The sequence below is a fragment of the Cyprinus carpio genome, chromosome A9 (assembly GCF_018340385.1).
Source record: "Cyprinus carpio isolate SPL01 chromosome A9, ASM1834038v1, whole genome shotgun sequence".
Classification (NCBI taxonomy): Eukaryota; Metazoa; Chordata; class Actinopteri; order Cypriniformes; family Cyprinidae; genus Cyprinus; species Cyprinus carpio.
In genome coordinates this window covers 6,670,448-6,695,927 of record NC_056580.1, presented here as the reverse complement: position 1 = coordinate 6,695,927, position 25,480 = coordinate 6,670,448, and the positions used below count along the sequence as shown (strand labels likewise).

The window sequence follows — 25,480 nt, the reverse complement described above, 5'->3', positions numbered from 1 at the left end:
ATATATGGTAAAGTAAGTTACAGTTATTAGGTTTTTAATGCAACATTTTAAAAAAATCGAAGTTTATGAGAAGACTGCAAATAGCTCAAATATAAAGTTGATTCATCCAGGCCAGTAGGTGTCAGTATACAGTCTAGGGCCATTGATACAAAGAAGAGCCAAAACACACACAAAAAATTGATGCTTTCTGTTTTCCTTGCCGGCCTGGAAATAATCAAAAATAATCAAAAAAATGTGCAACACTTCATTTGTTAAGATTGATTAAAAACGTATTGATAGCAGCAACATTACTTACAATAGGCACATTGCGATAATGCAGTTATGTCATCAGTAATTGATACTCTGAGCCAAAACATGGCTCTGACAAAATTACACATTTCAGGAAGTACCATTAGTGATCTCATATGTCGTTTAAATGTAACATGGACTAGTTTCCCACCGGCCTTTAGTCCCATCTCAATGACCACTCATACCCAACAGCACTAAAAAGATTATGGAGAGCCATCAGAGCTGTGCTTCACTGGAATTACATTTCTGTAATACATACGGAGGGATTCTCCAGCTTTTTCATCTCACTAATGGGATTAGGATAATGCAAAGGTGTGCATGCTTCCAAGGAACAGTGTGGGAGGGAGAGAGAGGCTTTAGAAACCGCAATCAAAAGAAACACTGTCACTCGTAGTGTAAACATCTGTCTTTGGTCACACGCTACTGTCGTTGCTTAGTTTTAGTACACATGCTTCATCTTGGATTGTGGTGTCAGTGTCTTTGCTCTGTGTGTTTAAGAGTGTGAGCTCTTTGCGTTCTCTTCAGTCAGTTGGCGGAGGTCTAGCCATACAGTAAGTGTTCTTAGGAGCTCCTCTCCTGTACAGCCATTTGCGCTCCTCTGACTCTGTTCAGGACGAGCAGATGGAGAATTACCTCCTTTTGTTCGGATGCAGTGTTGCGTTCGCCATTTCATTCAAGCTAAGTAGCCATATTCACCCCGAGCTGCAGATACGAGCTCTGATGCTGCTTCAGCTTAAGGCCAAAATCTGTTGCATTATGGATGTTAATTCCTGGTAGTGAAATTGTTGTAAAAGCTTGTACTCAGTTGCCTTAGTTTTTTAATACAACCCTTATTTGAATGTCAGTTGACTAACTGTGTCTGGAATGAGCTTTTTGAGCCAGTCAGTGTGGTGTTGACAGTGAAAAGCTTAAATTAATTCTGCCCGTTTCCCCTCCCAAATGTGTTTTTTCTCCATGAACGGACCTTGGTTTAATGGTGTTTTGCTAATGATATTATTAGGAACAATTTGCACTATGAATGATATTGTGCTGGTGTTAGTGTGCAAGTCTTTCTATTGATCTCTTCTGCTTATGTATCTCAGAGTGCTACATAATATATGCAGCTAATCTCAGTCCACTAGCAAAACAAAAAGAAAAACCAGAGCACTGCAAGAAGTCAAAAGATGACAACTAGAGGTTTAACTTACAGATGATGTGTGTAATTTTTGTTGATGATGATGTGTGTAGGTTGATATACCCAAAAAGCATACACATTGTGACTACAGTATGTGCTGCTATAAAAGCGTTGCTCTCTTTGTTTATACATTCTAATCAGTCTAACACATCAGCAGCACTGGCTTAACCAATGGTGTGAGTGTAGGGGCGGGACTATTGGCTCTCACCGACCAATGGCAAACAGTTTGAGAAACTTGTTTGACAACAGTCATTATTTTTAAGCTCTGTTCTGTAATCAAACCTTATTTTTTGAAGATAATTAATGTATTTTAAAATAATGTAGAATAAAAATGAGTACCTCCATGTATAAACTGTAATTCATTTTGAATATGTATAAGGCACATTACTATGGAAGCCTGTTTCTCCCATGGAATTAAAAAATTAAAAAAGTCATTGTTACTTTATATCTCACAATTATGAATTTATTTCTCGCAATTCTAAGTTTATTCACAATTTTGATTTAACATTAAACAATTCAGGTTTCTTTTCTTAAAGTTTTACCGCAATTCTGACTTTCTTTTTTTTTCAGAATTGGGTTTACAGTACAGTTCAGACTTTAATTCTTACAATTTTAAGATATAAAGTCATATTGTGAGATGTAAATTTGCATTGCGAGAAATAATGTTGCACAGTTAGCTGTGAAGTGAGAACTGTGCGTAATTAACAACAAATGGAAAAGGTACAACGCCGTGTACTTAACATAATTAATAATGAGTGAAAAGCATTACGAATTATGCAACTGAAAAAAAACAATGGAAAATATAAAACTGATGATTATAAAGTACAAAAATAAATACAAAAGTAATATAAAATAAAGAAATGAATTCAGAACTGTGTGTAATAAACCCTGATTTAATAAAAGAAGTCAGAACTGTGTAAATTAAAAAAATCAGAATTGATGTAAACTTACAATTCTGAGAAATAAAGTTAGAATTATGAGGAAAAAGTTACAAATGTCTGTGGTCGATATAATGTTTCTTAGTAGTGAATTCCTCCATTGGGATTTATGCCTGGAAAGTGTGCAAGTGTCATTTAGCATGCACATTAGATTCTGCCATAAATCTGATGTTGTGTGCAGGCTGTAGCTTGAGCATATGATATGTTTGTACCAAAACATTAGCTACACCATGGGTGGGTTATTATGGAGCATTGATATAGTCCCAATCTTTTGCAAGTTCTGCGTAGGTGAGACTGTTTGCTGATGTACAGCATGCTGTGCTGAGCTTTTTAAACTGGTATGTGCATAGAATGCATTTGGTCTTACGACTAGAAGCATGTGGGACGTGTATCATCTGTTCCATGGCCTCAAGCGAATAAATAGATCACCCTTATGCTGGATACCTGAAAGCACATACTCATGATGTTCTCAGAAGTGGAATGTTTGGCATTTTGGATCCGTCAGACGGATGTAGACAGAAGAACAATGGAACAAGACTGTTAAAAATGCTTTTGTAGAGTGCAACAGAGGCTGCCTACTTTTTAAGCCATCAAAAAAAAAAAAAAAAAAAAGGGTACAACACTGTATGTAAGATCATTAATAAAGAGTGATTGACAGTTCCATAAAGCATTTTAAACAATGTAATTAAATTAAAAACAATGGAACTGTTGATTATAAATATGTAAGTACCAAAGGCCATGCACATAACCATAAAACGCTTCATTTTAGATGAAAATAATAATAATAATAATAATACATATATATTAGAGAGAGATTGGAGATCATGGTACACACACACAGAAATATTCAGGAGCATAGAAACTTGTCACTGCTGCTCCGCGACTTTTATTAATAAAATAGCTTAGACACTGGATCGCTACATTGTTTTTCTCAGCAACGAGGGGGTAAAATCACACTTTTTGAAGTAACTAAACTCACAGCTTCATTGATTGTATAGAGAGACACACAGACGCAGGTAATTCACACACGCAACTTACACCCCCCCTCCCCGATAATTAATTCAAATAAATGTTATAATTCATTCATTCAAATAAATGTGATCTTACAGCACTATTTCATCTCTGCACACCCATTTGTATAAACGACTAAAAATGCTGTATTGTGCATGCCAGGCCAGTAGTTGGCGATGTCACTATTTCTATAGACTGAACATGTAAAACACATGTCCAAGACATCACTGTTTTCACAAATTGCAATTTTCGTAGTTTACCTGGAGACGATAAGTGTATCGTTTTCAAAAGCGTGCACCTTGAAACCTGTTTTCAAAAGTTTGCATTTTCAGGTCCCCGTTGTTGTGTAAAAGAAATGGCCAAAATGCATAAAAGTTTTCCCTATTTTAGTTGAAAATGGTGTGTGTTAACACCCCCATGACTGCAAACAATATTCCCCTCGATTTATTAAGAGATTTTAACAATGGTAATTTTTTAACCAGCCTGCTTTATATCCATTTATAATTGGTCTAATGAAGAGCTGGCTGGCTTGAAACATTACCGTTGTGAGAATGTCTTAATAAATTAAGGGGAATATTGTTTGCAGTCATAGTGTGCAGACTTTTGTCTTTAAGTTAGCTTTAGCACACAGCTGTGTGAAATAATGTCTAAATAATAAGAAAAGATGAATAAAGTTGCAGTTGGGTTTCAGAAGGCTCCTCAGTTTGAGGCCCCTGGCAGTCAGAGGCCCTGGAAACACTTGCCCCATCCATAATCTGGCTCTGAAATCGAAAATGGACCTTTTCATTTACCAAAGAACACATCACAAAACCAAATCCAGCTAATCGTATCGATCTTGACATACTGCTGAGAGACAAACAACTTTTGGATCTTGACGTGGAATCTTCTGGAATTGAAAGTTAAAAGTAATAAAAATCAATTCACATCAAATTAATTTATCAATTTTACTTCCTGAGAAGCATTTGGAAACTATCAAGCCTCTTGCACATGCATAACACATTTAAGATCCCTTTCCTTTCTGTTTTTTTTCACATTTAAATCATAATAGTCTCCAAATTCAAAAAGGCCCACTTGTTTGGAAGTGGATGCCACCTAAATGATTCAGAAATGTCAAGTGAGTCCATGAATTATAAAAGCAACATGTGTTGTGGTGTAAATATTTCATGGTATGTGAAAGTGAGTCAGACGGGTTTGGGCAGTGAGTCCATGGGGTTTGTTGGTAATGACCAGTGGGAGAGAAGCTCAGATTGATACGAGGAGAGATGATTAGGCAGTTCTGGTTGTGTTTCTGCTGGCCATGCTTTACCCCACACTGTCTTCTGGACCTTATGAGGGATGGGATGATGCTATATTGAGCTGTGTTTGTGATGCTACATTGCCTTCACATTTAGGGCAGATTACCCACAGTGGGATCGAGATGAGGGAGGGAGATATACTCTTAAACTCTTGCTTAGTAGGCCTATGCGTGTTTTAGATGTTTCACCCACACGAAAGAAAAATCACAAATGAGATCTTGGCTGCATTTGAAAACAGAAAAATGCTGCTTCTGCAGGCAATATGCATATGGTGGTAGGAAGGCAACAAGGCATGTCTAAATCCTATGAATGTTGAAAATGTTGTTCAAAAACATACATTTATACACAAACTGATGACCAACCACACCTTTCAGACAACTTCCCATACTCGTATCTCAACAAATTGCTCAGTTTTGTCTCTTTATTCTTCCTGAAGAAATTTAACACAAACATCTAAGACAAAGGTGAAGTTTTTAAATGTTCAGTGCCCCATTTTTAGAAAGCTGTGTCATGCTTCAAAAGACACGAGACATAAAAACAATGCAAAATTGCATTCTGTGTCCCTTATGAGCTTTGAAAAATTGACTTCTGAGCAATACACGTCTGAGCGCATAAAGTAATATTTGTCTCATTTTATGTATTTATGTATGTATTGAGGTAAAAAATCTTATTCTAATGTGGCACATTTATGAGCAGGACTTGACATTATGCATCAGGAATTGATTAAATCCCCATTTTCTTATGATTGGTTCATGTTAATTGGCGTTACAAGAATAGGAAAGTGATTTCACAGACAGAATGATTTTTTTTTAAATTTGACAATATTATGAAGATGTTAACATGCACTTATGAGTCATCCACAATAAGTCCAGAAGCATGCATTAAGAAAGTAAATACGGTCAATTTTCATGTCATGCAGACTTTAACCCTCTACAGCCTTCTTTATAAAAATCATTAAAGATTTCACAGCAGAAATATACATGAACCATGACCTGAAGGGGAACATTTTTATAATTATACTAAAAAGACTTTTATTTACTGAAAATTATAAACTATCAATCAGATGACAGAAGGCGCATTATGTGGATCATGCTTTTTAGTTTTGATCATTTTGATAATTTAGAGGCCTTAGAAATGTATGTATCAAATATTCTACAGTAGGCTTTATAGGGTTAAATGTGTTGAGCGCTACTGCACGTCATGAAGCTCCTGACACGTTTTTCATTCTCTATATTTTTCCACCGGAGATGCCAGCCATTATTCCGAAGGAATTAAAATGCACACGCTTTTTCACCAGATATCCATTTCCTGCAAATAAAACGCAAACACATTACCACTGTGCCTAATCAAAGTTGTGATATGATTGTTTCTCAATTAAAGGGAATTGCATCGCTCCTAAGTTGATATCCGCGTGTCAGATTTGAATAATGTGCTGTGGTTTAGAGTGGCAGAGAGGTACGAGTTTGGCATACTGATGATACTTCACTCTCACAGCCCTGCTGGGGACGGAGCACTGCGCTTTCGCCGCGTATGGGATCCATTATTCCAACCAGTATTAAACAGCTTAATGGCCCCATCTCGCATACTTTGATTTCCAGGATGATATAATTCACGAGGATAGAGAGAGCAGGAGGAGGGGATGTGATCTGTCAGGGGGAAACACGGGCGGGAGGGGGTCAGATCTCACTCACACACACTGTGACCCATCAGCGGATGACATGTGTCATTTTGATGGAAGACTGATGGGTCAGCTGTAAGTCATTTAGAGCAGATGCATTGACAGAATGTCTCCAAGTGGCTTTAAGGAGATACACGTCCTTGAAGGCATTTCCTGCAGTCTTGTTACCACAGCTGTAGAAACTATTGGACCCGGTGTGACGGTAAGAGTTCGCACATTAGGAACCGATAATAAGAGTTACTGTGATACTTCTCCTATAGTGATTATCATAACTATTTATAGCCTCGCTCTATCTGAGGAGGCATTTGTAGCTGTGCGTTTGGCTGGAGCGCTGGGAACAGAATGGCCTTCCTCAGACGCATTAAATAGTCCTAATAAAAGTGTGCCTGTGCTCTGAATGCCATCTCAGCTCTCGTTTGTGTGTGCTACAGGTTTCTCTGAATGCTGTGATGAGTTCCTGAGAGCTTCGTTCTCCCCGGCCGGCTGTCTTGGAAGAGCAAGGGCTCTGTGACAGCAGTGGCACCCACAGAAACAAACACTGACGACAGGCCATGGCTAGCGGTAACTAACCTTCTCTAATTATGTGCAGTACCTCCTCTACACATGCTTCCAAAATCTAGTGAGCTGCCTACGTGGGCAGCATTTTAAGGCATCATGGGCACGCTAATGATGTGAGAACCGTTCCAAACGTAGGCTGGATGATTATGCTGTCTTCTGAGATTCTAGGGCAGCTTCGCATGTGTCCTTTGTGGAGAAGGCAACGTGCTCAGTGAAAAAAATAAATCCAAGATAATTGTTTGGGGTCAGTGAGATTTTTTGAAAGGAAATAAATACTTTATTCAGCAAGGATGCATTAAATTGATCAAAAGTGCCCGTAAACACAATGTTACAAAATATTTTATTGTAAATAAATGCTGTTCTTTTGAACTTTCGATTCATCAAAGAATCCTAAAAAAAAAAAAGCAACATAGTTTCCACCAAAATACAAAGCAGCAGAACTGTTTTTTAAAAATTAATGTTTCTTGAGCAGTGAATCAGCATTATTGGTATGATTTTCGAAGGATCGTATGAAACTGAAGACTGGAGAATGGAAAATAGTTAATAATATTTCACAGTATTAATGTTTTTACTGTATTTCTGATAAAAAAAAAAAATGCAGCTTTGGTGAGAATACTGACCCCAAACATTTAAATGGTACTGTGTGTATTTCAATCATTACTGCAACATAAACATTTCGAAACAAAAAATAGATGGAACTAGTTAAAACTATGTGCATGCTAGCATACTTCATATCATTAGAGTATCATGCTATTAGCTTAGCAACATGCTAACACCAGTCTCAATTGAAATCTCCCATGTGCTCTTTTCGGCTCTGGTGGGCATTGTCCATTTTCTCTGTTAAATGTTAAGTTATGACATACAGTTATTTACGAATACCGTATTTGTATTTGTTACACATTAAAATGACTTACAGTTGTAAAACCAGCTTGGACATTCTGGATTTTGGCCTAATAAATTACTGTATTTGGTTGTTTGTTTTTCTCTCTATAGGCTTATATACAATTGTGTCAATGCTAACATTCTGTGTTATATGTTGTTGTTTTTTATTCTAAATTAGCCCATGCAGAGGAAATTTTCATAGCATTTCAGAATTACTATCTGAGATGCTAATTAGACACAAGCAGTAGTTTTGCAATTAGGATTTACCATTTCTTACTTTTCTGCCAACTTGCAAATTTATAACAAGCTTTCTGAAACACACATTGCTGGTTCCCTTTCATAACCACACACACACCATATTGGCTCCTGAAACAGTATAAGTTATGATTGTCTGGACCTTTGCTGGGAAGGTGACATTTAGACCTCTTGAAGCTTTAACTGAACACTCCTGAACTAGAGAAGGATATAATCTGTACACAACTGATGCAACCAGCCTTTGATGTAAAGCATAGCAGCCACGTTATGCTGAGTGACAGTGCATCTGTTTAGCCAGTGTGTGTTTTAAAGATACTTGTCATTTTGCATAAGGGCCTAATGGACTGTATTGTTTTTTACAGCAGCAGACGGCATCGGCAGTTTGGGAACCGAGCAGAGCCACATCACCGTTCCTGTGGCCGATCCCGGCGCCTGGGCCACTGCCATGAATAACCTGGGCATTGTGCCGATGGGCTTAACCGGGCAGCAGCTGGTATCAGGTAAAGCCCTGCACCCTCCCTCCAGTGTGCTAATCCTGCTGTTTCATCCACAGCTCTCCCTGCTCTTCCCTTTCACGGCAGGGGGAATAAAAAGCAGATATTAAACTGGGGTTCCCATATTCCCTCTGGCAAGCAGCACAGGCACCAGCCTCTCCAGCCAAATATGTGACCTTTAGAAGCAACACTACACATTGGATATTATATTGAAGCATGTTACAGTTTGTTGAGCTTTATTCTTCAGCTGAGATACTGGATTGTTGCGGCTCTGAAAAACTCATGTCCTGGTGTGATGGTGGCACCCACTGCTTTCTGGGCACTGGTCTCAATCCTCCCAGCTGACTGAAGCTTTGTAGAGATGGACGGTTTTCCTCATTGCTGTCTGTGATTGGCCAGTGATCATCAGCTGCCATCTGCAATCATAACAGCTCTGCTGCTTTTGTAAATGCCAGTTGCACAGAAATAATCTGTAATATATATGATGTTATCTCAAATAAGCTGCGGATACTACTGGAGTGCTTGACAGTTTGTTTTCTCCATACACTGGCAATTCACTTCTCTAGCTTTGACAGCACTCATGAATGGGAGTGGAAGTAGTTAAACTAAAGTCAAGCTACTCTTTCGAAGTGAGAAATGTCTTCATATCGAAATGTTATTATCCAATGATACAATTTATAATTTGAGCAAGGGTGAACAGTCAGTGTATACATAACAGTGTATAATTAAATCAGAACTACAGTACTAATACTTAATACTACATATACAAAGAGTAATAAACAGCAGGAAATATTTTGCTCAATACGTGTTTGATTATTTCTCACCTTACTTGCAATAGAAATGTGCAATATTTCTCTCCTCAAAAAAGTAATTCAGTCTGCAAAATTAATAAATGTGCACTACCATTCAAAAGGGTTCAGTAAGATTATTTGATGTCTTTGAAAGTGGTCTCTTATGCTCTTCAAGGCTATTTTTACTTGATCTAAAATACAGTAAAATAGTAATATTGTGCAAATATTATTATAATTAAAAATAACTGATTTTAAAATATTTTAAAATTGAATGTATTCCTATAATTGCACTCCAGTCTTCAGTTTCACATGGTCTTTCTAATATGTTGATTTGCTGCTCAAGAAATATTTCCTATTTATCAATGTAGAAAACTGTTCTGCTGATTAATATTTTTGTGGAAACTATTGTATTTTTTTCAGTATCCTTCAATGAATAGGAAGTAAATTTTTGTAGCATTGTAAATGACTTTATTGTCACTTTTGATCAATTTGATGCATCTCTAATAAATAAAATCAATTTAAATAATTTCATAATATAAATGTCTTTCAAACATATGATTATGAGTAGCATATATACAAGTAGCTTGTTACTAGAAAAACTACATTTTGAATCATATAAAACTAAAACAGTTAGTAGCATTGCTACTTTTTTGTTAACTATTCCCCAGCACATGTCAGTTGTTCAGACAAATAAAGTCTATCCTTGGCTTGGATCCTAATTACTATCACGCTAGGGAAGCCGTGGATTGAGACAAATTAGGCTCAAGATTAAAATGCATGAGCTGATATTTCAGATCATGATTATTTATGAGAATTTGGGAAGGCACAAGTCATTTGACTTGCATATATAAAAAAAATTGTTGTTCTTGGTTGATTTCAGAAATCATCTAAGAATGAATATTAAAACTATTATCTTCAGCTTCTGAGCTAAAGCCTCTGGTAATACGCCAAAGCTGAAAGAAACACTTCCAGCAAGGACTTTATATACTGTATCCTCTTTCATCCTTTCTTTGCTTCTTTCACACGTGTAGTACAGTACATGCAGGCTTCCAGCGATATGCCTCTAGATACCTGAAAGAGGATTTTGTCACACTAGCACAAATGCTGGCCCTTTGAGAAAAAAACAAGCTGGTTCGTCTCTGGCTATAATGACTATAATGACACTGTCAGAAATTCCAACTCCAAAGGAATGATTGGAAAATATTTGCCTGGTTTCTGTCGAATATAACAGATTATGCTGAAATAACCTCTGAGCTTTGTTTTAATTTCCCTCAGCATGTTTCCAGGCACACGTCAACATCACACATATTGCTTATGACACACACACAGCTTCTATTTTGTCCCATATCTGCTCATAAATTTGCTGCTCGCAGAGCAGATGCCCACTCGCACAATTTGTCCTCGCAGGCAGTTTCATTCTCAGTATTTCAGCACATTTTCTATTGATTATAAATGTTTATTTGCACCAGCTCATTAGAAGACATGCTTTGTGAGAACTTTTTTTTTTCTTTTTTTCAGATGGCTTTATCCCGCTGGAGTGATGAAGCACAACAATGAATAGTACTCTAAACATAGACGATTTTATAGCAAATAGGAGTTGCTTTTGTTGCGGCTCCATTGTGAGAGTTTTACACAGAGCATGCTGGGAGATTTGGGTTCAGAAATGATGTAAGCCCTGAATGTATGAATGCACAGATTTACACAAAATTCACCAAGGCTGCTTTAAGTGGCTTAGAAGAAGAAGAAGAATGTAAGATTGGGATCTGAAATGGTAACAGTTGTGTGTTTTTGCAATGACCTATTTAACTATTGCACTGTAATGACAAAGAAAGTCTTCCTGAGTGCTGTTTACGGAAGCACTACCTAGAAATATGTATGTGAATACAGCCAATGAGTGTTTATTTATTTATTTTGGAAAAGTGCATATCCACTGCGTGTTTCAGAGTGAAGTGTTAAATTGTTGATTTAGCATTTGAAAATGAAGAAATTAAGAAATCCATGAAAATTAGTATTGTAATTTTAGTAATTTTTATTAATTTTTTACAGTGAAATATTACAACAGTAATATTTCTAATTTTTGTTACAATATAAATTTAATAATAATAATAACTTCACAGTACTACTATTATTGTTGTTGTTGTTGCTATTTTAATTATAATTGGTCAAATTTTTTGCAACCCTACAAAAAAGCACAGCAAATTTGGAGCTTTAAAAAATATAATAATAATAATAATGCTTATTATTATTATTTTATAGTATCATTATGATCATATTTATTGTTGTTGTTTTTGTTTTTATTGTGATTATAGCTGGCCAAATTGTGTAGCCCTACAAAAAGGCACAGCAAATTTGAAAGTTTTTTTTCTTCTTTAAATGTAATCACAGTATTATTAACCCCCTCCCACCAAATTGTGCAGCCTTAATGTACACACCAAATAGCTTCAGTTTTAATAGAACCTGAGCAGTACATGTTAAATGTAGGTTTGTCGTGTGACTCAGTGCTGCTAGAGTTATTCACTGTCATTTCGGGTGCTTTGGATAATTATGCATATGGTGAGCAATGACTGGAAATCTTTCAAGCTCCCAAAAAAGCGAGACTGTTAAAAACAACTGAGACAAATATCCTTGCAGATTATATATTTGGACTGCAAGGCCTGAGGCTGCAGGGGCTGGCGCTTTGCATTTAGCAATGGTGTTTGTGATGGGCTCTGATTAATGCCGTCTCACCTCTGAAATGATGAGCAGCTGCGTCCTGTAGGAACTAAATGTTTTGCAAGCTGCTGACTTCGTAGCGAATCCAATTTTAATGGAAAGCAGATAATAACGACATATAAAACCTGAAATAGGTTTTTGGAAAAGAAACAAGAGCTGTGAGGCAAAGCATTGAGTAGTCCTTGAATCATTCTGACTGAAGAAAAACAACATTAAGAAACGATAAATGTGAAGGCGTGTGTGTAATTTACCTGTTTACATTTTGATTTGGGTTTTTGCATGGATCTCCCAATGCGTTTTGCATGATTGCAGCCGCTAGGAGATTTATGGATCATAATTTTCATCATCTCTTTTCCCAGCAAGGGATTCAAGATTTTCTTCCAGTTCAAGCATCTTGTGTTAGATTTAGTGTTCTCCACTGTATTATGTCACTACAGGACAAAGTAAGCAGGAATTGTCCTGATTAAGGTTGAAATATTACAACAATGTGAAAATACTAAACTCTCAGTAACTGAATAATGTTTAAGAGAGCGGTGTTGGTGAAAATATGTTTAAAAAGCTACAAGCTACTTAAAATTTTAATTTAAATAAGCTCAAATTGCACTACAAGCTATTAACACATCAAACTATATTAAATCTATATTAAACCAAAACAGTTGTAAACAAATATGCTGGTGAATGTTGATGGGAGAGGACAACAGGTATGGACCTTTTCACTGGAGGAAGGGTTATAATGCATTATGAACTGGTATTTTGTCTAGGAGTGACGATTTAAAGTTAAGAAGCCTTAATTATGCATTTGTTTCTTACAAACATGCAGCTGCTTGTCACTTCACAATATGTTAATTGATGGAATGGAGTTGTGTGCATGTGTTAAAAAAACAAACAAAAAAAAAAACAAGTAAAAACACATTATTAGGCCACTATCATGACTGGAATCTTCATCTCATGTGAGTGAAAATTTGAAACATTTTACATAATACACAGTGTTATTAATTTCTCTGTATGTCAAGCTGATTTAATGAGAACAAATTACTGAGTGCTTATAAGTGGTTGACTCAGCACAGTAATTATAATGAACTGAACATGGCCTTATTAGTTAAGAGGCCTTATTAGTAAGACAAAACATATTTTCTCATTTTTATAGATGTGTCAACATTTCTTTTTTTTAATGACCATTATATATATTGTTTTACAATGTAGTAGTGGAAGCACTTTTTAGATACAGATTTTCAAAAGCAAGCTCTCAACAATCTCACTTTTGAGTGTTAATATGACGTTTTAGATTTTGTAACTGCTGAATTTGAACCCTAACAGTTTTAGAACAGAGGTTTAAGATTAGCTTCTTATGTGTCCTAGTCCTTCAACACGATCAAGACACTAAGACAATTGTTATTAAACAGGCTGCTTTACAAAATCTGATTGTGTGTCATACATGGTTGTGTTTAAAGCAGACATAAAGCATAATCATATGAAAGCCTAAAGTAAATGTGAAGCAGGTAGTTCGAGCTGCTGTGATTCAGTGGAAGTGGGGACCTATTTGCATATTCATGGTATATAATAAATGAGGTACGGGTGTTATATTGAAGCCATTTTAAGCCATTAAAAAATATATTCCTTTTTTATTATCAAAGATTAGTTTTAAGCAATAAAACGAGTGACTGCATGTGAACTAAGTCAAATTTTGATACTGAACAGATTTATTTGTTTTCTCTATCATATACAGTAGCCCTGTCATAAAACATGTATATACAGTAAAAGTGTGCATGCAGGTATATGACTTCTGTCATGGTTTACAGTGCACATGGTTTACTGCACAAATCCAATGCGTTCCAGTCTCAGATCCTGTACAGCTTAGTGTGATAAAAGCTCATTGAAGAAGAAACTAATCTTTAGTAGATTTTCTGCGTTTTGTTGTCTGTAGCGAGAGCAGTGACCTGGTCTCTTCTCATCTCCGCTGGTCTTTCACCAGCTTCTTTATGGTTGTGCTCAGATGGTTCCAGTGCCGAGGTCCAAATCAATGAGTGCATTTAGGACTTTTTCTGTTTCTCTCACCAGACTCCATCTGTATACAGGGTTTTGACCCCAACCTTGGCATCATCACCCCGATAAACCCCATGATGGCTGGCATCAGTCTGGTCCAGCCCCATCCTGTGGCAGCAGAACTCCCTGTTATTAAGGAAATCATCCACTGCAAGAGCTGCACACTGTTCCCGCAGAATCCCAGTAAGCATTTTACAGCAGCACAATTATTAGAGGTTTCGCCATAAAAGCAGGCGCACAAATGAATGTAGCCTGCACTTATTTACCTGCGCTGTGTTCAGGAAAATATATGAAGTACAGTCTGTGCCACTTTTAATGACCTGTAATTGTGTGGTAAAATGTTCCACTGAATGACCTGTAACTTTATGCCAAATGTTTTATGGTTACTAAAATCGCAACAACCACAGGACTGTTTTTATTAAATCCTCCAATGTGGAAAATCAGAAAAAGATTAATTATTAAATCTGTAGAGCTTTTGTCCCAAATGCTATAAATCTATATGAACTCTAAAACATAGTTAACTTTACCCACATGGTCTGCATACTGCATAAGAATCTAATTAAATTAAATTCATATTCTTATTCTTGTTAATGGAAGTAAATTAATGATAATTCAGCAATGTAATGTCAATATAAGGTAACCTGTCACTTTTATATGTACTGTATTTTACAAAATATTCCAGAAAAAATTTATTCTTGTTTTTTTAATCATCTGAAACCTGCTGTGACTTGTATTCCAAAGCGACTTATATAATGCAATTAGCCTACAAAACATGCACGAAAAGCACACACATTTATATATGCACTGAATTACAGAGGTACCTGAGCCCAAGTTTCTGTGTATTTTCCATTTCCCACATGCCGGTAAAATTTGTTTTTTATAATAAATGTTGTTCATAATAAATGTCACTATAATTTATGATTATTTTAGACTTATATAATTCATACCTGTTTTGAAGTTGTGGAGTGTGGGGAACTAAAATAAGCTACATGTTTATATTGTTTGTTTTTGTTTTTCTTTTTATTTCTTCTTATTGTGCAGACCTTCCTCCTCCCTCCACCAGAGAGAGACCTCCAGGGTGCAAGACAGTTTTTGTTGGTGGCCTTCCAGAGAATGCAACAGAGGAGATCATCAAAGAAGTGTTTGACCAGTGTGGAGAAATTGTCGCCATCCGCAAGAGCAAGAAAAACTTCTGCCACATTCGTTTTAGTGAGGAGTTCATGGTGGACAAGGCCCTCTACCTCTCTGGTGTGTCTTTGTTTGTTTGTTTTTTGTTGTTTTTTTGCTTTTTTGTTTTGTTTTGTTTTGCTTGCTTTCCTGTTGTGTTGTTTTTTTTATTCCATTTTGTTAGGGACCTTATTGTTTTGTTTCTTTACCTATCTGATGTGTTTTTATTTATTTTGTTTTGTTAGGGGACTGATTACTTTTTCTACCTCTCTGGTGTGTCTTTGTGTTTAGTTTCATTTTTCATGTTCCATTTCGTTAGGGAAATTATTGTTTGTTTCTCTATCTTTCTGATGTGTTTTTATTTACTGTATACAAGTAAATGTTTGTTTTGTTAGGGGACTGATTACTTTTTCTATCTCTCTAGTGTGTTGTTGTTTTTTATTTAGAAAAGTTTTTTTTTTTTTTTTCATTATGAAACTCATTGTTTTGTTTCTTTACCTCTCTGAAGGTTTTTTTTTTTTTTTTCCAGAATTTTTGTGTGTTTCTCTTGTTTTATAATAATCAATGTTAACATAGTATACATCTTGCATTTTTCTTTGCTGAAAAGACCAACTTAACTCAGCTTCCAATCAGCTAGGTACCAGCGTATATGCAACAACTGATGCATATGCTGCAACACACACGTAACATAAGCTAATGCCCAGCTGTACTGTTTTGTTCAGCAGTGGCTTTATGTTGCAGGGAGGAACATCTTAGAATGAGCAAATCCTATTTCACATTCAATATGTTGATTCTAGTGCACTGATATTTGATAAATGCAAGCAGCCTGTACGAGAGCTCTGTTTGCTGAATAATGTTTGTTATCCTAGGCTATCGGATGCGCATTGGCTCCAGCACTGATAAAAAGGATTCGGGCCGCATACATGTAGATTTTGCTCAGGCGAGAGATGACTTGTATGAGTGGGAGTGCAAACAAAGATTGCTGGCACGAGAGGAGCGGCACCGACGGAAAATCCAGGAGGACTGGCTGAGACCTCCATCACCTCCTCCCATAATGCACTTCTCTGAGCATGAAGCAGCTCTTTTGGCTGAGAAACTGAAAGGTAAGCTTTCCCACAGACTGTGGTGCCATGATCTCATCTAGCCTTTAAAGCACAGATTTGTCATCATTAATGTAATGCCCAGAGAAATTTGGGTTCTTAGAAAAAGCTTCAAGGCAGAACTTTTATGCTTCTAATAAAGGCAGAATGTGGTAAGATGACCTACACCGCCAGGTCTGTCTTCCTTCAGACGTTTTGCAGCTGTCCTCAACTGATCTCTGATGATGTGATAGACATTAATGAGTGGCTACATAGTTTTGAGGCTCTTTTATGCTTTGGTTCTCTTTCCCGTCTGCAGCTGCCAGCCGAACAGCCCCAGCTGTTGTTTATTCTGTGAGACTGGTGTGTTTATATGATCAGCTAGTTCCATTCATCAGCTTCAGTGAGACCAATGATTGCCAGTCAAGTGAACACTCAGTACCAGGCTTCTGGAAAGCCAAAGGGTTTCCAAGGTTGGCTAAATACAGTAGTTTTCATTTGCTTTTAGGGTGTTTAAATTTGCTTAAAATTGGTTTTGCTTGATTTTAGTCTAGAAATCGGATAGTGTGCAAAAGTTTGTTCATAAATTGCTCTGTCATAGCAGTGGAGACCTCCTGCACTTTCACCGTGGTCTCATCTGAGTTTCAGCTTTGTATCAAATGTTTCTCCAAAAATTGTTGACATGATGTAAAAGTATAAAGCTGTGGATAGCAGCTGAGATCATTTCATATTTTTTTCTGTATCGGAGACGTGTGAGACTTGCAGTACAGTAATATCCCATTTTCTCTTATTTAATGTAATTATTGTCTATTTATTTCTGTATTTTTCTTGTTAGGGGGCTCATTTTTTTGTTTTATTTATTTATTTATTCTATTTTTGTTTAGTTTTTTTGTTTTATTTTGTTAGGAGGCTGATTTTCTGTGTTTTATTTTATGTTTTGTTTGTTAGAGGCTGATCTCCCCCTTTTTATCTTATCTTGTTTTGTTAGGGGACTGATTGTTTTTTTGTGTGTGTGTTTTTTTTTTTTTTTTTTTTTTGCTTTGTTTTTGTTTTGTTTCGTTAGGGGACTGATTTTTGTTTTGTTTTATTTTGTTTTGTTTTGTTGTGTTAAGGGACTGATTTTTGGCTTTGTGTTTTGTTATTGGGGACTGTTGTTGTTTTTATTTTTTGTTTGTTTTTTGCTTTGTTTTTTGTTTTGTTTTGTTAGGGGACTGATTGTTTTTTGTGTGTGTGTTTGTTTGTTTTTTGCTTTGTTTTTTGTTTTGTTTTGTTAGGGGACTTTTTTTGTTTTGTTTTGTTTTGTTTTGTTTTGTTGTGTTAAAGGACAGAAGTTTTACTTTGTTTTTTTGTTTTGTTATGGTAGGGTTATTTTTTTTTTTTACAAGAATAGTTAATGTGAGGTTTAAAATATTTATCCATGTTTATTTCTGAATCTAGAGAGGTTTTCATGCAATATGTCAAAATTTCAATATACAGGATCATTTTCAAGGTGCCACATGCTGTGTTTCCACCTTAGAGTTACACCAATCCATCACACCCCTTTGACATTCACACATATTTGAAACGTCACCTTTCATGTTTTAATTTCAGAGCTGGTTTCTGGCTGACAGGTGTTTTCCCATGCTGTGATTTGATTACAGCTAGCGGCTCCGGGAAGGTAGTGATGGTTGAGTTGTGCTGGCTGCAGTGGCTTCCATGCCTCTCTGAGCTCTTGTCTCTCTGGAGAGACTGCTTTCATTTTGATGATGGGGACTTGACTGCAGCCTCCACCTCATCAGCAATCACAGCACTTCCCATGTCAAGCACTTCCCATTCTCCCTGCGTGTCGCATCCCCAGCTCTGTCTGTATGTTCTCATGTTTATTGAGCCCAGGAGGCAACAGACAAAACATCTCAAATGGGGCCTCAATATTCTGGTGTCTGGCACAGTTCTGCTCATGACTGACATCCAATTGCCTCTTCAGCAAAAACTGTTTAAACTCAAGCAATTATGCTACAAATATTTATCGACCACAGCTAGCGGTTTAAGCACCAGCAGAATGCAAATGAACATTGGAATTTGTGTTCAAGATGTTTTTAGGCACATTTGTGCAACTGATTTTCATTATTATTATTATTAAAATTTTTATGTATAGATTTTATTGCTTTACTCTGTTACCCTATTAACCTGGTTTTATTATTCTTCCTTAGACCCATATTTTCAAACTTAAAATATGAAAATCCATCATAAAAAATAGAAATTATTACATTTTACAAAAAACAGTATCTAGTAAAAATCTATAAAATGATACACAGCTCTGAAATTTAGAAAATTCTTGAAAATTCACAGTTTCACTGGATTTATGGTTTATAGTGACGTGTTTGAGTAAAACATAATTTTTGTTTTATTCTGTAAACTACTGATGACATTACATCCAAATTTTAAATAAAAATGTTGTCCTTTAGAGCATTTTTTGACAATTGGTCAAATTAACAAAAAAGATGCCATGTTTTCAGATGTTTATATTGATTTCTAGACAACACAATACCAATGTTTTAACTTCAGAGGATCAATATTTGGAGGAATAACCCTGATTTTCAATCACAACATGAAAACTGAGAATTTTTAATTGGTCTAATTCTTTCCAGAGCTGTTTTGCACAATTGACGAATGTCCCTGAATCGTACCAAACAAATGTTTAAAATGTAATTTCTGTCAAAAAATGCCCATATAATGTTCATAAATGTAACAGAAAATGACATTATGGAAAAAAAAGAACAGAAATGGAAGAGTTCACTTGTGATCCATGTTCAGTATACACCATATTGGACATTTATGGTGGACAAGTAATATAAAGTGTTATTTATTTATTTATTTATTTAGTTAGTTAGTTAGTTATTTTTTACAGAATTTGCATAGAACACCAAAAAATGTTCAACAGCTAAAAAATACCGTAGTGTAAGAGTGTAGATGTACATTAAAAAGCCCTTTTTAATATAAATGCATTGTTTCCCTCATCCTCAAATCTGGCCATTTTTCAGCTCTTTTTTGAACATATTGACTCTTAATTCTATCCATTGCTGCTTTCTGTCTCTTGCATTTGGAATCACTTTAATGCTATTCTTTCAAACAGCCCCTGGTTAATGCTTTCTGGCAAGTAAATGCTTATTGCCACATTACGCTTTCATGGAAAAATTAATATGAACGATGTTTAAAACAAAGCTAATTTCCCGACCATAACTGACGCTGACTGAATTGGCAGTAGCGTGGCGGCTTACATAATGTCTGAGTTACGGAGAGGTCGGATGACTGAATGCTGGGGATTTTGAGGGAGCGTGTGGAGATTTCACATTTGCATTGCTTGTGGAGCCTCTCATTAGACGTGAGACTGGCAGAGCAAGCTCATTTGACTGTGGAAATGATTTTTATTCTCGTCAGATGACATTTTTGCCTGAGGGTTGGGAGAATTCAGTTTCCTTTAATTAGCTGGGAAGTTCAAGTGCCACATTAATAACATACCTGCTCTTGATCTCAATCGCTCAGAGTCACTAACATCTATTTAATTGAAAAAAGGACTAAAACAGACATTGAATCTAAAATTCTAATTAAATGAGTCGGGCACATGTTTTAAGGGCCTGGAATATGGAGGTTCAGTATAATTGACACATCTCTTGTGATGTCATTCTCCAGGTTGGCTTGAAATCGGTTACACTGTGGTGAGATGAAGCAATAACAGTCTGGTGAAAAGTGCACAGACGCAGGGAATGATGCTGATTCTGTGCACAGGATCTCATTAAGGGAGGGATCGAATTTACTGCCAGCCCTACTGCACTGACTTTGTGGCAAAATTCAATTATTCTTCCAATTTCAGTAATGTATTTCACACAGGTCCACAGGGAGCAGATTACTGAAGCTTGGGAAAGGCCACACTCAATGCCTCATGTCTCAGCTACTCAGGCTGAAATTACACGTCATGTTTAGACAGGAAAAATGCAGGGTTAGTTACTGATTCCCGAGCCGTGACTGAACACACTGATGAGATGATGTTCTTGTCCAATAGAAAAAGACAATGCAGGGAAAGAGTCTTTAAATTAGGCCCTAATGTTAGAACCGTAGGGTCCAATCCCGATCTCACTATCATTTCTTTCTTATCTTAAAAAGGAACGCATGTCAAGACAAGTCTTGTCTGAAAGTGTAGTAACGTGAAGGTTACAAGTCTTGTGTACTGATTGCTTGAGCAGTTTGGAAAGAGATTCAGAGTTTGAAGGTTATGAGGTTTGTACATCTGGGAAATCTGGGAAAGATAGATTTTGAAGTGTAAAGGGGATGTAGGCCTTACGTAGTCTGAGAAGAGATTAGAATTTTAAAACTACTGTATGTTGCTAGGGTGTTCTAGTGGTTGCTATAGGAACCTGCTGGTGTGGTTACTAGACAGGATATACAGTATGAATGGTTGGATATATGTATAGATGGAACTGTAAGGCTAAGAAAGAACAGCCTGAAAGGTATATTTAAAATATATATTTAAGCAGCCTCATATTGTTCCAAACCCATAAAAGCACCGTAACAGTAGTACATATAACTCGGACACTATATTTCAGTCTTCTAAAGACATATAATATATTTTTTTTATGAAAAACTGTGGAAAATGTACATATAAAATCAGTGCAATTTAAAGTTGCACATACAGTATAGTGAAACAGATTATCAGAAACTTAGTTCTATGCATCGGTTGTTTATTGGATAGAGATCTGAATGTGAACTTGCTTGATTGTAAGAAAGGCCCGGGGTTTAAGCGGACAACCCAGCTATGTCATCAGAGAGAAGTCTGTCAAAAATTAAACATATGGATCAATTGTTCATAATAAGATCATTTAAGATATACAGTAATAGAAAATAGACAGGGTGAATTTCCATTTCATGCTGATTTATTGTCAGCCAACCTGCACCATGCTTCCAGATTTTATATATTGATATGAGATACATATTTGATATGAGACTCAAGGTCAAGGTTTAGCAGACACATCATAGCGATGCAACAGAACAACTATTTCAGGTTCCCCAACAACCTTTCTGTAAAAATTTCTTAAAAGAACTATTTTCCTATTATCTATTTCCTATTATCCCAGTGTGAAGATCATTTTAGTAGTCTAAACGACCTTTTTCTACTGTAAAGACCTTTTGTCCAATGGAAAGGCTCCACAGATGTTAAAGATTCTTAATGTAACCAGAGATACCAATAGAGAACATTTATTTGTAAGAGATTATATGTAACTTGAATGCTTTACAGTTAAAAAAAAAGAAGTGCTCTCAAGTAAGGGAGTTTAAACTGTATGCTGGCTTGTTAAGCTCACAAAGTAAGTGTCACAGCAGTCTCTGTCATGATTAGATGAAGTGAAAATGACAGTTTTCCTCATTCATTTCTCCAGATGACAACAAGTTCAGCGATGCATCGGCAGTGCTGTTCACGTGGATCGACAGAGGCGAGGTGAACCGGCGCACGGCGAATCATTTCTACTCCATGATCCAGTCAGCAAACAGCCACGTGCGGCGCCTAATGAACGAGAAAGCTCAGCACGAAGAGGAGATGGAGCTGGCCAAAGAACACTTTAAGAATTCCCTGCTTGCCATTCTCACACAATGTAAGATACCTCCTGCCTTCACTGTTTGTATCCCAACTGGTTACTATGAGATTTTCATCTAGTGTTGCCATGACAACCGCTCATCCTTTGTACCGACCAAGATGATATAGCCGTCCTTAAGTGGGCTCAGTCTCTGATCTGATTGTTGGACTATTCTCGCTCATCTTGATATAAATGTATTGCCAGTAGGAGTGTATTTGTATGTCCAGAACCACCATATACATTACACTGCCACTAACTGTAACAGGCAAGCTCTGTTCCAAAATCTAGAGAGCTCCCTTTTAAGGCATCATAAGTGAGCTTTCTTCAAAGAGAGTTTATAAAAGGTAGGCATTATAAAAGCCGGCACATTTGTGATGCACTGAGACAAAATCCATCTTAAGCTGCATCACATTTACCTTTGCTCTGTGACATTTCATGCACTGAATCCAGTCATTTCAATAGAAACAGAAATTGCATGGCTAATGTAATTTATCATTGCCTCTGATTGTATTCACAGAGACCAGAACTATGTAATCATTTTAATGCTGTGTCCTTTTTAGAGGTCTATACAGGCCTAGCAAAGTTGAAACAGAACTGTACGTGAATACCATTCGATTTTAAGCCCGGACCTGAAAAACATTAATTCTCTGCATAATTCAGACCTGCACCTTTATTATGCACAATACAGTAAAATTACTGGTTATAAAAACATACTTTTAAGACAAACTATAATGTAATTTGAACGTTTATTTTTAATATTCGAAGAATGTTAGCTGCGTGATACGAGAGACATGAAAGTAGCTGCGATTTCTGTCTGATATGCAGCATTGCCATAGACGACTGTGAATATTAGGAAATATTCAACCACTGAATGCTGCGATTGACCAATTATTCTAGAACACAGTGTAGCAAGTATTATTTTTATGTTTATGTTGCTGTTGGCTTAGCAAAAGGCTCAACTGTATGTTGAATCTCTCATGTGCTCCATTGTCACACTAATAGTCCCTCATTTATGAGGTTCTCTTTCTGTTTGGATGCTGTTAGAAAGCAAGGCAGCTCACTGGTCGTGGAACAGAGCCACAGTGTTTGCTTTAGACAGTTCACAAGACTTCACTGCAGATATACAATATGCAAATGTACACTAGGAGATATGACTGCATTGAGACCTAGCTGCCTATGTCAGTGTGACTGTAGCCATAGCCCATAGAAGAGCCCTGGGTAAGTACAGTCTCAGTGGAAGCACTCAGACCATATAGCAGATGTGGAGATGCTCAACTTAACTTAAAGGTAGGCCAACATCAGATTCACTCATCTTTTTTTGCAGCCCGGACAGGTGAGAAGCCAATATCCCAACTCAAACAAAGAGTTAAGACATGCAGTTTGCTTGAATGAATATGTCTGATGGAGATTTGTAATCAATAGCTTGACAGTAGTTACACAAAGACACTTTGACACCATGAAGTACTAAGAGAAAGTGTATTTTAAAATTACACCAGTTGTAGAGAAGAAGATGATCGAAAAATTGTTTGCTAAACAGTAGACTTGGTCAAATAAAAAAATAGCAGGCAACAGTTTACAATTGGTACAAATCTCAATCCTACTGCAAATACAACATCTAATGCAAAAATAGAAACCGCAGAGGTACCCATTTTGAGCTAAATCCCCATCCAATGTTTAACATCAAACACTCCATCATTGTAGACTGTTGCCTACCTCAGTCCTAAGGAACTGAAACAGCAGCTAATGAGATGTAAGTACAACAGACACAATCAGGGGCCTCTAAGAGAAGTGTCGCGAGGGTCCTGATGTGTCTGACTGCTGGCGCAGATGCTGAGCTCTACATAAATGGCTTGTCTTGTCTGACTTCCTTACCCACCAAAGTTGAGCAGATTACGGCTGTGTTCACCGCTGCCACCAGGCAAAAGGCATGGGACCATTTCTCAAAAGCGCAGCGCAAGAACATAGACATTTGGCGAAAGCAGTGTGAGGTTGGTATTCCTTCTCCCCTTTTGTCATGCTGACTCCACATCAGGGGTCTCAAACTATGGGCCAAGATTTGTCATTACAAATCAATTTTAACTATAGTCTGGCCTTAATAGATTTAAAAGCCAGAGTATTGCACCGATATATACTATGTATAATATACATACTTCAAATTTGTGGTTGTAAAAACGCTTGTTCTCTGAAGGAGAACACCACCTGGCTGGTGGCCCCCAGGTAAAGTAGTTTGAGACCCCTTCTCTAGATGGTACACTGACACGGCAGCTGTTTATATGGCAGTGTATCTTGTGCTTTTCATTGTAAAGACTTGTGGGCCCTCACACAGCAAAATACATCCCAGTTTTCTAGCCTCTGCTCTTTCGTGCAGCAGAGCTCTCTTTGAAAGTGCCACCTAGAAAGAACCTCCATTGCTGCCATGGCAACAGATACTGGCAGGATTATAATGATGCTCATCAGTGATTAGCCTGAATTAATTGTTAATAACTCATCCAATTTGAATTAGGTTTCTATGATGAAGGAAAGTGAGGTGCGTGTTACCTTACAATGTGCCTGTATGCATCTATGCATAGAAACCCCTGAATTCTCTGGAATGCACAATATGGAATTTCCATATTCATAATATGGAATGTCACCAGTATGCAAAATTGATGTTAGTGCAAACCGAATACTCAATGAACCCTGAAACTCCTCACTGGTGATAGACTCCAGCTGCAGTCTTTCCTCCAGCCATCTGACATTTTCCATGACTGTATATCATGAGCAGTGATGTGAGGCCCGAAATCCAATCTTATAAATACACTGACCGTATTGATTAATTGCTTTAAGTCAAGTCTATGAAAGGATTCCATTTCAGTTCACAATCGCCAAGAGGTAAGACATTAGCATTGTGGCAGAGTCTTTGGTGCTGTGAGAAGTGAAAGCCAGTTAAGATGCCACCCCTGTGAAAAGTTGTTTTCATTGTTGATGTTGTTTTCTAGCACTGTTTGTGAATTGGTTAAATATATTAAAATAATTATAGAAAGTTAAGTACAGTTTCCTGGTTTTCCTGTACTTAACAGTCAGAGAGCTGTAAAAATCATAGAGATTAAGAATGCTAGTTCTTCTTTTTTTAAAAATAGTGAGGCAGAGGCTAGTTGCACACTTTTGCATACTTTCTTTCTTTCTTTCTTTCTTTCTTTCTTTCTTTCTTGTCCATGAAAAAAGATACCATTCATTTAACAAATGATGAGCTTTTGTGACAACATGCCCCAGTTATGTTACACAGTAGGAAATTACAATTAAAGGGGTCGTATGATGCGATTTCAAGTTTTCCTTTCTCTTTGGAGTGTTAAAAGCTGTTTGTGAATAGATAAGATCCATAAAGTTGCAAAGACTGAAGCCTCAAACCCAAAGACATAGTCTTTATAAAAGTTAAGACACATCCACACCCTCCTAAAACTCTTAAACACGCCCCCACATGTCTATGTCACTGTGTGGGAAGATTTGCATAACACCGCCTAAATATTCAAGCA

At 36.8% G+C, this 25,480-nt stretch overlaps 1 protein-coding gene across 3 annotated transcripts in view; it reads left to right on the top strand.

The window, feature by feature from the left end:
• LOC109055252 (ecto-NOX disulfide-thiol exchanger 1) overlaps positions 1 to 25,480 on the top strand; it is an 85,251-nt gene that overhangs the window by 41,544 nt on the left and 18,227 nt on the right. For all 3 annotated transcript variants that reach the window (XM_042763299.1, XM_042763300.1, XM_042763301.1), the window contains exons 2-8: positions 6,816 to 6,945; positions 8,442 to 8,579; positions 14,135 to 14,302; positions 15,161 to 15,367; positions 16,156 to 16,389; positions 21,774 to 21,986; positions 23,850 to 23,956. In XM_042763299.1, the coding sequence (XP_042619233.1) occupies positions 6,936 to 6,945; positions 8,442 to 8,579; positions 14,135 to 14,302; positions 15,161 to 15,367; positions 16,156 to 16,389; positions 21,774 to 21,986; positions 23,850 to 23,956 (1,077 nt within the window). In that variant the 5' untranslated portion in view covers positions 6,816 to 6,935. The remainder of the gene's footprint in view (positions 1 to 6,815; positions 6,946 to 8,441; positions 8,580 to 14,134; positions 14,303 to 15,160; positions 15,368 to 16,155; positions 16,390 to 21,773; positions 21,987 to 23,849; positions 23,957 to 25,480) is intronic.